Consider the following 13244-nt stretch of genomic DNA (forward strand, 5'->3'; position numbering starts at 1 on the left):
GTTCAGCTTGTGATCAGGACCATACATCTGTCACTTGGCTGCAGTCTGTGAGCTCCTGCTTGATACAGATCCTTGTGTTGGGGTCAGATGATACCCTGGCTGCGTGTGACAGCTCTTTTCCCCTGCCCTGTGCTGTGCAGTGTGTTCAGAGGGGTGGCAGCTCCCCAGGCCTTTGTACCTGTTAGTCCCTTTGGTTCTTGAGGCTGGTATAAGTCTTCCAGTGTGTTGCCCTTCTGGCCCAGTGAACACACAATAAACCCCCTAAGGAGCCTTTGGAATAGCTCCTTGTCGTATAAACTCTTGCTGCAAGTGGCTTTAACAACCCCCTAAGCCAGCAGGCAGCAGGGACGAGCCAGGGATAGGAGAGGCGGATGAGCCCTTCTATTCAGATTATCTGCTGCAGACCAGAGTGAGCTGCTACAGGCTTTATCTGTGGTTTTTAAAGATAGTACTGCTATTAATGTTCCTGAAGGCCCTTCTGAGACTGCATTGCCTGAATGGTCGGGTTCCTCCAGGCTGCCATTCAAGCACATTCCCAGTGAGGCTGTGGGGGTGTGCTGTGTGTACAATGCCATCTCCACCTCCGTGTAGTGCTCCATTCAGCACCTTTCACAAGCCTTCTGTTAATTAACGTGACGTTTGCTGGTGAAGTCTGTGGCAGTGTTCACAAGCGAGCGGGGTGGATGCTCATTCCTCTGGGTGGGTGGACGTAGGAACAGAGCAGCCTTGTTGCCTACATGGATGTCCCCTTTCTTCTTGTGCACAAAAGAGCAAATACACTTGTGGCTTGGGACAGAGTGGTACAGGCTCTCCTTCAGCTCAAGAAGAGATGAACCTTTGTATTGCCACCACGAGCTGCTGCTTCTGGTGTGCTGCTGTTCCCGTGGAGATGATGAAACTCCAGGCAGAGAACCTGCCACTTGTTGTCACAAGAGCTGCCATGAAGTCCTTCAGTTAGATATGCCTCTAGAGAAGCGTCCCTGCATTCTGCCTGAGGTCCCAGTTCTTCCCACCGGTCCCAATGGAGTGTTTCCTTTTCCCATTTGGAATGTTTTGTGCTTCTGGGCAGTGTAGGAGCTGATGTGGATCCCACAGCTGTGGCCGGTAGACACACCTTTGCTTTTGGCCATCAGCTACATGACTTTTCCTCTCCCAAGCAAGGTGTATCTCCACTCCAAGCTGATTTTGCTGCAGGATCAGGGACAGCTTTTCATAGCACCCAGAGCCTTGGATTTATGTAGACAGGTAGTATCTCAGGCACGAGGTCTTTCTTTGAAGCCATTGCTGCCATCGCTGGGTGCTTTCAGAAAGGTTTCTTTTGAGGGTTTCTACTTTAAAAGTCCCCCAGAGAGAACACAATGAGGCTGAAACCAGTAATTTGGAGAGGGGAGTGTCAGCAAGAGTCAAAAGTGCCAGAGTGGGGTTTGATTCCTTTTTCTTTTGAAGCTGCTTCCCCTTTGATTATATCCCTCACATTATAATGTGTAGATCTGGAAAGGTGATTATATTTAACACCTCTCAGAACAGGCAGCCTGTGGAGCAGGTACCAGCACCTCTATAATGGGGTGTGTATCCACTGCAGTAAACACGCTGGGGTACGTATAGCTCCATCTTTTGACAACAGCCTGATCAGAGCCATTGGCTGTTGCATCACAAGCTCTGTCGTGGTGTGATGAAGCGAAGTCTGAGCCAGGAAGGAATGAGGATGTCCCTGTAGTGAAGAAGTAACATGCCAGTGTGCATGAGGGTCTCAGGATCCTTCTTCAGATGTCCTCCCTGTCCTGGCACGTGGTAGACAGGGCAGTGAGGTCCCAGTGCCTGCTTTACTCTCTGCATGCCTGTGGAGAGGAAGGAGGTGAGGTGGTTCTTTATCACTCTCAAGAGGTGGCTGAAGCTGACACGGTGGCTCTTGGTCTTGCGATAGACTTTGTTAGCTGCTGGAAACAAAGAAGTCAGCCCTGCACTCTACAGTTGCTTCAAAGCCAGAGCAGAAGAAAGGAAACATCGACAAGACCCTTGTACAAAACACACAGCCTGCGGTGCTTCAGGTGCAGGGTATTTAGGGGAATATTTAAAACAAATGTTTAAAGTGGCACAAAGACAACCCGGTGGGGAAGCAGGGCTTGCTCTCCACTGTGTCAAATCCAGGGGAGGAAAGCTAAGCAACTCTGAGCTATGCTCTAGCGAAGATCCAAGCCTGTTCCTAATCCCTGATGCAGTTCATGCATTTAAAGGCCTCACTTGCTAAAACACATAAAAGGCTCTGTCGATTCAAACAATTTTCCTCACTTCAATTAATCAGCCCAGGAAACGGTAAGTTTATCATCTCTTTGTCTCTTGTTTAGTTTGAGTGAAGCCAACTTTTCTCATTGTCTCCCTGCAGATTATGCAAGGCTTTGTGGATTATATCATCAAATTAAATCGAGCCTGTTGGTGTTACTCTTGGAGCATCACAGTAACGGGCTGTGCCTCGGGCAGCATCACCCTTCCTTCTCTTTCAAAACTCGTTTTCCCCGTGTCTGTGTTGCTCTGAGCTGGTGTGTCTCTCCTTGCTAATAGGAAAGTGTCTAAAAAAATCACATAATCATTAATATTGAAGAATCATTACGGTTGATAAAAAGCAACTCTGACTGCGATGATGTTGTTTTTCATGGTCACTGCTTGTGGAAAAGATGCCATGCAAACATCAGCTGGGTTGTTTTTTAGAATCCCACCGGTTGATCTAGTGGCTGTTTGACTCCATCTATTGCACTCTCAGAGATAGCTCCAGTTAGATGATCATTTCACAAGCCTGCAGGAATAAATGGATTTCTAGAGGCTGTCTCTACTGCCTTCATCCCTTTTCCACAGCTCCTGTTTTTGATGCAGACAGCATCCGAAAGCCAGCAATCTGTAGTTGAGCAGTAAAGTCTTGGTTGGGTTTTTATTAAAGCAATGATGTGCTGACTGGCTGAAAAGTGTCAAAACTGCAATCTTGTAACATCAACAAAATAAGGCAGGATGCCTTCCTTACAGGAGAGGAATGCTGAACGGGTAAATGAGCCCTGCATGAGATCCTTGGGTCTGAGCGCTTCTCCGCGGGGGAGGGAGGATGGGGTACATCAGATGGGGTCATTTTTTTCCTTAAGAAGAAAAGACCAAAGTCTTAAGGTTCATGACACATGAGTCACCTTTGCCTTCCTCTCCCCTCTGCAGTAGTTCCTCGACAGTGCGTCCAGCTGGGTTTTCCCCTCTTAAGCAGATCTTGAATTGGAGTAACACTTGAAGGTGTTACAGAAGCACCAAGCCACTCAGCATGCAGTAAAAGCCTGGGAAAGCTGGGGGAGTTGGGGATAGTGTTTTAAAGTCTGTTAGTGAGAAGAAGAGCCCGACCTGAGCCAAACAGAAATACACCTCAGGAAAATCCCCAGGCACAAGCCCTGTGTGGGAGCCCTTGTGGTGACTCTGGAAAGGGAGGTGACAGGGACAGAGCCCATGCGAGCAGTTTCCCTGCGGAGATGAAAACTGAACCTCATCAAGGTTGTTGCTCAGGGAGGTCTGGCTGTCTGGGGGCGGTAGGAATGAGGAGTGTGTGGTTTGGGGGCGGCGGGGTTGCTGCACGTGCAGCTTACTGATGGCAGCAGAGACAGCTTCACGCCTGTCCCTGCGTGTTACATCTGCAGAGGGATGACTGGTGAGGACTTCAAACTGGGATCCTCCACCTGAGGATTTATGTTTGCTGAGTTACCCTGCAGATAAAGCAGTGACCTTTGTAATTCAAGCACAAAGGGGGTTGAGTCACGATGTGCTTCCTACCCTTTGCTTTCCTACCTTAGGAATGCTTCTAGGAAACCCCAACAGAAATAAAACCACAGCACTGAGATTTTCCAAAGCCAGGCTCATTTACATCTCTAGATTCACTTACCCTCAACTGCTACAAGGCTGTCTGCCTGCACGCCTGGTACAGTTCTCTCAGCACATGCCAAGTTACTCTTTCTCCTGGAAGTTCTCCTATAGGAGAACATTGTCATCTGCTAAAGGATGGTTGGCATGCTCGCAGGGACTGCTCGGCTGGCTAAAGGGAGCTGTCCCCAAAGCCACCCAGTGCTCCCAGTTCATCAAGATCAGTTGCTGTGTTATGTGTGCACACTGCTAAGTTGGAAACCCGGAGGTACTTTGTGCCCCAAATAGCAAATGCTTCATCGGGGCACGGTGATCAAAGCCTTGTCTGAGATGCTCTTGCACAATAACAATGCGATTCTCTCACTTAGAAGAGGCCTATGCTTGCAACCAAGTTAAAAAGAGACTGAATTCAGGTTTACAGCTGAACAAAGATGAGGGGTGGGATTGCCTAACCACTTTGGTTAAGACAAGACCTGGAAAACAAGGCCAAGGCTTTGCAGATGTGACTGGGGGCTTGCAGTGTGGCCTTCCAGCTGTTCCTGGGGGGTATTCTTTCAGAATTATCAAATCTTTGACAATTAGGTCTCTCCAAAGCAACCCAGTTTGGGTAGCAGAGCTCACTAGTCCTGTTAGAAGATCTCAGCCTAGACCTATGGCCAACCTGGATCCCATCCAGACATCCCCAGAATTGGGATGCTGCTGCCTGTCCCACCTCCTGCAGGTTGATGTAGAGCTACAGAAAGCCTCACGAGCGGGACCTCCATCACACTGTTCTGTTTGCAATGCAGGAGGCCTTCGAGGAGCTACAGTAATAGACGCCTTAGATACCCTGTACATCATGGAACTCGAGGAGGAATTCCAAGAAGCAAAGAAGTGGGTGGAGAAGAGCTTTGACTTGAACGTGGTGAGTCAGTTACTGGGAATGCCTGTCTGTGTCACGGAAATGTTTGGCCAGTTCTGATCACACTCTTCTCTAGGAATCGTTTGAGGAGGGGAACTGTGAAGTCTGTGGGGGAAGAAACCACTCCACTCTCATTTTTATTTCTTTTAAATTTAATTTTTTTAATATTTTTTTTAAACACCAAAGGGATGACAGTGATGATTCACTGCAGCTTCTGCCTCTGCATGGCTCAGGGCTCCAACCACAGTCCACCACATCAGACTCGCAGTGTCTGGCAGAAAATGAGGACCAGCGTGTCATTTTTTTGGTGTGTGTTTTGGTCTGTATTAGATACTTCAAGGAAGTTTTGGTCATCAAAGTTCTGTTTCAGTGCAGTTAAACGCCTGCTTGTGGTAAGAGAGTTTGTTCTTTTTACATGCTGCAGATTAAGGTTGCAATCGCTGATCTCCTTGCCTGGCCCCTCTCTTGGTGTGTTATTGCTGGGACTTGGTGCTGCAGCAGCAGCACCTTCATAGCAGAGTGTTGCACACAGTGAGACGTGGAAGGAAGGGCATCACCTCTACAAACAGCCCCTGAACCTTTCCTCACTGCTTCTCAGAGCCTGTGTTAGCCTTCCTGGGACTCTGGGTGCAGCATGGCCATGTCCTTTATCTCACTTGATGCCTGTTGCTCTGACTGCTGGTCTCCAAGCCAGCCCTCGTGTTTCTCACAGGAGAACTGATGAGATCACATCCGTGGCATACGGTGAATGCTAAAACCAGAGTGTAATTCAGACTTTTTATTTTGTTAATGCCAGTCTAGTTGTCTGTTGTGAAAAATGGCTCTTCCCCATGGGAACAATGCACACAGCTGCCTTTATAGAAAAGCATCGTTTGGGAGGGCACGACTGGCATTCAGATATTCATAAAAGGAAGACCACATCTGATAAATTTGGTGAATGCTCTCAGTGTGTTACTGAATCGATAAACAAGGGACAAAATCAACTGGGAGATAATTTATCTGGATTTCATAAAAGCTTTTAATCTTGGCCTGCAGAATAGATTGATCTGCAAAGACAAGAATGAATGCTATGGATTGATCGGTGGAGTCAGAAAGCACAGCAGAGGGAGAGGAGGAGGGAAATTAATTAAAATTTGGCTCTGTACACAGAACTCATAACAGTCCAGAGAAGTGAGGCAGGGGCTCCCAAGGCCCACAAGCTCTGTTGGAAACTGGGTGCTGGGATCTGTCTCATGCAATTTCAGTCATCATCTCAAACAAGCACTTTCTCTGCTGCGTAACCTGCAGGTATTTGGAAAGGGCAGGCTGGTGCAGAGGTTCAGGTGCCCCTTTGCTTTGCCCTTCTTACTGAGAAGGCTGTGTTGGTGGAAGATCTCGCTGGGTTTTGGCTCTCTTCATCGGTGTGAGGGTAGGAATTGTTTAGCACAGAGATTTCATGGCCAGGGGCATGTATTTTTTTGAGAGGCACATTTTGAATGAAATCACTTTGACGTTTGCTGATCATCAGCTGAGTAGTTAGAGCAAAGCTTGTTCCAGGTGAGTGCGTTCTTGAGCGATTCACTGAACCAGATCTGGCTGTGGCTGCTGTCTGTTGTGGTGGGGCACGTGGGCACCGTGCCGTTTGTCTGTCCCTGAGTGTGCCTTTCAGAGGCACCCTATGTGCTGTGGTTCTCTCTGAGCCTGCAGACTGGGGTCTGTGGAGTGCCAGAAGTACCTATACAGTGCAGGAAGCACAGTCCATCTATCCAATCCAGCTCCCTCTCCACAAGAAAATGGAGAAAGCACTTTTTCCGTGTGGCTGGACAATTTTTTCTTTAAATAAAACATTTCAAGGGGCAATTTTTTTTTCCCCTGAACTAACTAGGAGCTTTTTACAAGGCATAACCCACGGCAGGGTGGGATGGACGGATGATACATCTGCCCTAACTGATTTCCATATGGTCAGCTGGTGATAAATGGGCAGTTTTGGTGTTTCTCTTCCCTTCAGGCTCCACCTGTCACTGTAGAGCAAATAAAGCGCTGTGAGATCTCAGACAAAAAGCTGTGTTACGCTGTGGGTGAGGACTGAGAGACTGAAGTATCTGCCTCCAATCTGTTCCCCTCAGCTGCCATTTGTGTGTGCAGGCTCTGCAGTCAAGTGTATCATTATGTATTTTCAGAACGGAGAAGCATCCTTGTTTGAGGTGAACATCCGCTACATTGGAGGACTGTTGGCCGCGTACTACTTAACGGGAGAAGAGGTTTGTTTCAGCAGCTCTGCATGTCTCACAGCCTCCAATAATGAACTGAAAGGGTTCTCCAGCAGCTTTTCTCTGAGCATCAGATAATCCCTCCATAACAACAGGCTAAACCTATCATTTTTATGAATATCGAAATGTCACTAATGTTCTTTTAATTAAGTCTCGCATAATTACCTTGCGCACACCCTGCATGGCTCATTTGCAAAGAGCTTTTCTCCTGTGGGCAATTCTAGCCAGACATGTTTTCAGTTGGACACATTGCTCCCCAGTGAAATGCCATTTGCAGTGATCTTTGTCTTTGTACTTGTTCTTTTGTATTCTAAACATGGGCAGTATTTCATCAAACATCATTCCAGATTCAGCCTTGGACTAAGGAGGGCAACTGGTTAGTGGCAACTGCTCCAAATTCTGCCTGGACAGTCCCTCTGTAGCAGAAGTTTCAAAGCTTAAAACACCCCTGGGGTACAGGGAAGGAGGGCAGCAAATTTGTCAGGCCAGGGTACCTGTATCCCATGAACTCCTGTGACAAAGTCACACAGCTCCAGAGAAGGTTCCCTTGCCCAGTATGCCCAGTAGCGGTGGGCTGGGTGTCCCAGCCCCTCTTGTAGAGTGGTGGAGCTGCTGATGAGTCCTGGCTGAAGCAGGAGGCTCTCATTTCCACTTTCCTTCTTTCTCTCCAGCCTAGCAGAGGTCAGGGCTTAATGCTGTAATCTGTTTTATAATGTGACTGCACTGGAATTTTACAGCTACAGCTGGCTGTGGAGAGATGAAGAGATTATTCCTGTGCCCTGGAAGTCTTAGGCGAGTAGAAACTCTCATTCAGGGGGGAGTTTTATGAGTGAAGGAACTGGAAGACTGGCTTTTAAATGACAGCTTAGGTCTCCTGGTATACACTGCCCGTGGCTGGGCATTGTCCACCATGATAGGATGGGATGGCTCATCACTGCAGAGTGGCACCATTGATCTGCGGAGTCGCAGGAGCAGCTCTGTTACTTTAGTTGCATTTTAAATGAGTTCCAGGGCTGACTTCTCTGTGATTTCCCTCCAGGGAGAACTCAAAGACTCAGTGCCCCAACTCAGGGCCTGTCTCAGTCACAACTTCAGCTGGCTTCAGCTCAACAGAGCAAAAAGAAACCACATTAAACCGTAAAACTCCAGCAGTGACCTCTTGAAGTGCAGTCAGCAATGATGCTCAGCAGCCAGGGCAGTTCCTGTCATATACCCAGTCAGTGTCACCAGGCTGAAAGGCAAAAATCAAGTCCCTGTCTCTTGCTTTCCCTTCTGAACCAAACCCCTACCTCCTCGTGAGCGTATCAAAGGTCTGCAAGCCCACAGGAGAGCTCTGATTTCCTCAGTGCTGTATTTTTAGAGCAATAAATTCCTGCTTTCTGAGAACTACTATGACAGCTTGGGCTGGTACAGGGGGGCTAGAGGTAAAAGGCTTGTGCTTTATCTCCTAAGTCACTTACAGGCTTCCCTTGATCAGGACTAATCTCTGGAGCAAAGATTAGCGCTTGTATCAGTTTGTCCCAAAATAATTGTGTATGGTGGCTTTGTGTGCTGCAAGCCACCCTAAGCTACAATTTGATTCAAAAGCCCAAAACTCAGGCATTACAAATGGAAAAGGAGCTTCTTAGCCGTGAAACCATGGAAAAGAGTTGCAAGTAAAGATTGTTTGTTGGAAATCGTGTGGTTTTCCAGCAGGAGATGACACAGGCTAGGCAGACCCATGCTGTGAATCTAACAGTGCTCCACCCTAGAAAGATTTCTTTTCATTTAATTCATTTCTGCCACTTTGGGGGAAAAAAAGATTCCCCAGAGGATACTCTTTGGATCAGTTGGGATAACTGAAATACGATGTTGAGGTATCCAGGTCAAGGGTTTGCAGGGGACTGGGGTTCAGTGCAGGCTTTCAGAGGACATTCAAATAGACACCGAAGTTCAGCGCGACTGTTTTGAAAGGGGATTTGAAAGAATCCTGTGTGACTGGTATTCCCAAGCAGCCCCTCAAATATTTATCCTCTCTTTCTTCTTCTTTTAACAGGTGTTCAAGAGTAAAGCTCTGGAACTTGGAGAGAAACTTTTGCCAGCTTTTAACACCCCCACTGGTATCCCACGTGGCGTCATAAATCTGGGCAGGCAAGAGACACGTCCTTACAAGCATGTCCTTTTATTACTGAATGTTTGTAAAAGACCAGGACTCAAGCAGGAACAGCAGCAGTTCCTCAGAGGTGCCCCCCTCTAGTGCAGATTCTTCGAGGTCATTTGTTTTGCCAACTCAAAACCAAGAGGTGCCTTGGCAGAGATCGCAGGTGACTCGAGTTAAACCCAGCTCTGGTTTATTAATTTTGGGCTATCCGCAGTTTCTTCCTCTACCTCTTGGCAGGGCTCCCTGCTGCAATAGCATTTTCCTCACTCTCATTTTCTTTGAAAGGTTATTTGTAGTCTGCACGTAGCATGTGGTGTGCTCTGTAATTTTTTTTGCAGTTTCTCCAACTAGATTCATGTGAATTTATCCAGGTTTGGAAAAAAATTGGGAAAGGAACTGGATGGCCCTGGCTGACAGTTTTTGCTGCTGGAAAGGGGGGGGAATGTTATAGATCCTCTAGTTTTCTCCCTGCTGACAGCACTCAAGGTGTGTGTCCTCCCCTCAGAACCATGGCATTTCCTGGCAGGAAGGTGCTGGTCTCATGCTGGAGGAGATCTTTGAGGTAGCTGGGTTAAACAGCTTGCTGGAGGTGTCTCAGCAAGCAAGGGCAAATCTGGAGGCTGGACTCCCAGTCTCTGATTCTCACTAGTAGACACAGTTCCCTGCCAGTAAGGGCTCACTGGCTCATTTTGCTGCCTACAAACAAATCCCTCGGGGTAAAAGCTGTGTGCAGGCTGAAACAGAGACAGCAGGAAATGTGGGTTAACAAAAGCCTTTCATCCTCACCTCTTGCAAAACTCAGAGCGAAGCCATGAAGCTCATTATTCATCTCTGAGCCCAGGTCTCCTGTTTGGCATTGCCTGTCCATGGAGTGCAAGACTATGGGATGCTTGGCTCACGCTGATCCAGTGCTCACATACCACTGTCACCCTTCAGTGGCTGGACCTGCACGTGATCCCAGTGAAAATTTGAACCACCACCACGACTTTAATTGTCTCTTTCTTTGCAGAAGACATTCTGCATCCTTTGTGGCTGATAAAGAACCGGTGAAGACTAACCTTTCACAGAAATGCCAAACCCTCCCCTGCCCTTTGTGAAGACAATTGAAACAGACTCTGTCTGCCCAGACATTCCCAAAATGTTTTGCTCATGACCTTGACTAGGAGCAAAGAAAATCAAAATAGCACCGTGCCCACAACCCAGAACCCGTATTACTGGCTTGAGCTTTGGCTTCAAGGGCTGTGAAACTGCTGAGAGGGCTCTGAGTATCAATTGATATAGGAGCAAGGATGAAGTGAGCTCAGTCTGTAGTCTGACTACTGCAGGAACGTGATGAACAGCCAAAGGCCTTAAACCCATCGGGAAATCAGAATCCCAGCCTGGTCTGGGTTGGAAGGGACCCCAAGGATCCTAGAGCTTCAACCCCCTGCCACAGGCAGGACCACCAACCTCCAGGCCTGGAGCTACACAAGGTTGCCCAGGGCCCCATCCAGCCTGGCCTTGAACACCCCCAGGGATGGGGCATCCAATGGGGAAGGGAGTTACTCAGTGTGAGAGAGTGTGTGGCAGTGGAAGCGGAGTGAAGTGATGCTGTGAGAGCACACTGACCCCAATGTCGGGGTAAACCAAAGCCCAGAAGAGTTTTGCAAGAAGGGATTATCTCTCCCCAGTTCTCCTTTTGCAAGGATGTGGTGATTCCAGAGTGCCCTCGTGATCTCAGGAGGATGGGAGCCTTGCAGCGTGCGGGGGCTTCTGCTGGTGGTAGCTTGTGGGGGCGTGTTGAGAATGACATTCAGACATTTGAAAGAGAAAACAGCTGGCATCAAGTCAACCTTGTGTACAGGAGCACAGAGACACCCAACCCCCAGCTCCTCTGTAGCCAACTTGGCTTTATCTCATCCTATCACCTCACGCCACCTTTTCCTCTTGTGTCCCTGCTCTGCTGATGTGCTTCCCCGGCCGCCTGGTTTCACACAGGCACCGTATCGTATCTCACACAGGCTTGTTTTCCATCCTGCTGCTCCAACCACCACGTTCTCTGACAGGTCCTGGACTACATTGTCTTCTCAAGCTGCTGCTCTATGCTCTCTGCTTGTGTGTTGCAGTGGGACTTCTCTCCTGATGCCTCCTGTTCCAGGTCCCTGGCCCCTGCTGTCCCTCACATCTCCCTTAAACCTCCAGAGTTTTTTGTCATCATCCTCTCCTGGTCTCTCTTTTGACCTGGAACTGTTTTGCTGCTTTGAATCTCTGTGAGGAGGAAGACAAGCTGTTTTCAGTCCCTACTTGCACTGGACAGTGTTTAAGGAAGGCCCCCTTACCTTAAAGAGACCTCTGGGTGTTTTCTTTTGTCTTGAAGACCAAGGTCCTTCAAACAGTGGTTTCCTCTGTGCTGCTGTAGACCAGGGTAGCTGTGCAGACCCAGTTTGTTCAGACTATAATGCTGAAAAACTGTTTTCCTGTGGAGGTCATTTCAAACTGCTCTTTAACCCAGGGACACGTTGCAGACATACTCTGCTTCCTCCAGACCACCTCTCCTTGAGTTGTACTGTGATTTAAAACCCAGGGCCTGGATTCCAGGCAGCGCAGTCCTTTCAGCCAGAGCCTGGCTGTGTATCTGGGACAAAAGTACCCATGAGAGAGTTGTGTCAGCCGCTGTGACCCCACATCAGTCGCTGTCACAACAAACACAGCCCCCTTTGGCTGCTTCCACTCGTTCCTCATTTGAACCAGCCCAGAAAGCAGTTTCTGTTTGTGAGATCGTATTTGTTACGACGTCCCTTCGGTGCAGTAAATAAAGAAAAAGCAATTGACTCTTTATAGATATGAGAACACTGTGGGATTCCTCAGCACACCCATCCCTGGGCCGGCTGCTGCCAAGTCCAGCAGATACGTCTGATGTGATATTGATGTAACATTAACCTGGTCAGGCTGGAGGACCTTCCTGCCCCTGCAGAGAGATGTCTGCCATAAACACTTGATGTTACAGGGGGACCCGTTTTAGCTGCACAGAGGCTTTTCAAATGAAAAGCTGGTGATCTACAGCCCCCTGACAGTTGGTGGGGAAGGCTGACGTTTGGCAGTGCCTGAGCAATTTGGAACAGCGTGAACATATTGCTTATCTAATGGCTCTTTTTGTCTGGAGGCGAAGCAAACAGCTCTGGACCTGAAATGGGTTTCTGTATATCAGATGGAGGCGAAAGTTTTCTCCTTCCCCTCCCCACCCTGAGCGAGATCATTAGTTTGAGCCTCCTGTAAACAACAGAAACCCTTTTCTCCTAATAGCCAAGCTTGCAGGCGCCATCTAGTGTTACCCCCCCATGACTGGAAACCTGTTTCCTCTCCAGTATCAGCCACAAACAGAGCGCACAGACCTGAAAATCCCACTCAGGTCACTTGATGAGATGGTTCAGCCAAGCTGCTGTGGGCCAGAGGCTGGTTTGGGCCCAGAGTGTAAGGGTACAGGACACTTCTGTGCCCATAAGTTTGAGAGGGGCCGAGCTGCGGTCTGGAGCAGTGGGATACGAGAAGAAAGTGGTTGAATATAACAGCAAACCCAGGGGTGAGGCTGTTAGAGCTTGGACAAGCCTCCCTTCTCCCATGTGCTTTGGTAAGGGAGGGTGGAGTCCCTCCTCCTGCCCAGAATTGACTCTTTCCTTTGTTTCAGTGCTGATTCCTCTCTTTGCATGGATTTGGCAGGGCCAGGGGAGACAAACAGAGACTGGAGAGGGATCCCAGTACATCAGAAGAAGGGACAGAGGCATTTAGTGTAACCAGCTTCTTCAGACAATGTTTGGCCCCTTTCCTAATTCCGTGCTGGCCCTTCTCTTGTTGCAGGAGAGAAGCACCAGCAGGATGTTCTCAGGGCCAGACTTGCCCTGTGCAGATCCTGAGATGCTCCTGGCTTGTCATTACAGTCGGGTTTGCCCAGGGGCATCTCTTTTCTAGCACTGACCTTGCTGTCCCCTGTAAGCAAGCTGGGAACTCCATGTCATGTAAATAGAAGGGGGAGGGAGGTCTTATTGAAACAAGGTGCTTAGGGACAGTCTGGATTCTCCATAAAATGGCAGCCTTG

General features: G+C 48.5%; 1 protein-coding gene across 1 annotated transcript in view; it reads left to right on the top strand.

Moving 5' to 3' along the window:
- MAN1C1 (mannosidase alpha class 1C member 1) overlaps positions 1 to 13244 on the top strand; it is a gene marked incomplete at its 5' end in the record, with an annotated part of 63957 nt that overhangs the window by 37786 nt on the left and 12927 nt on the right. Inside the window, 3 exons of the mRNA XM_084274300.1 lie at positions 4671 to 4786; positions 6943 to 7023; positions 9068 to 9162. Coding sequence (XP_084130426.1) covers positions 4671 to 4786; positions 6943 to 7023; positions 9068 to 9162 — 292 coding nt within the window. The remainder of the gene's footprint in view (positions 1 to 4670; positions 4787 to 6942; positions 7024 to 9067; positions 9163 to 13244) is intronic.

Source organism: Gallinula chloropus (genome assembly GCF_964237585.1).
Source record: "Gallinula chloropus genome assembly, chromosome: 22".
NCBI classification, from domain to species: domain Eukaryota; kingdom Metazoa; phylum Chordata; class Aves; order Gruiformes; family Rallidae; genus Gallinula; species Gallinula chloropus.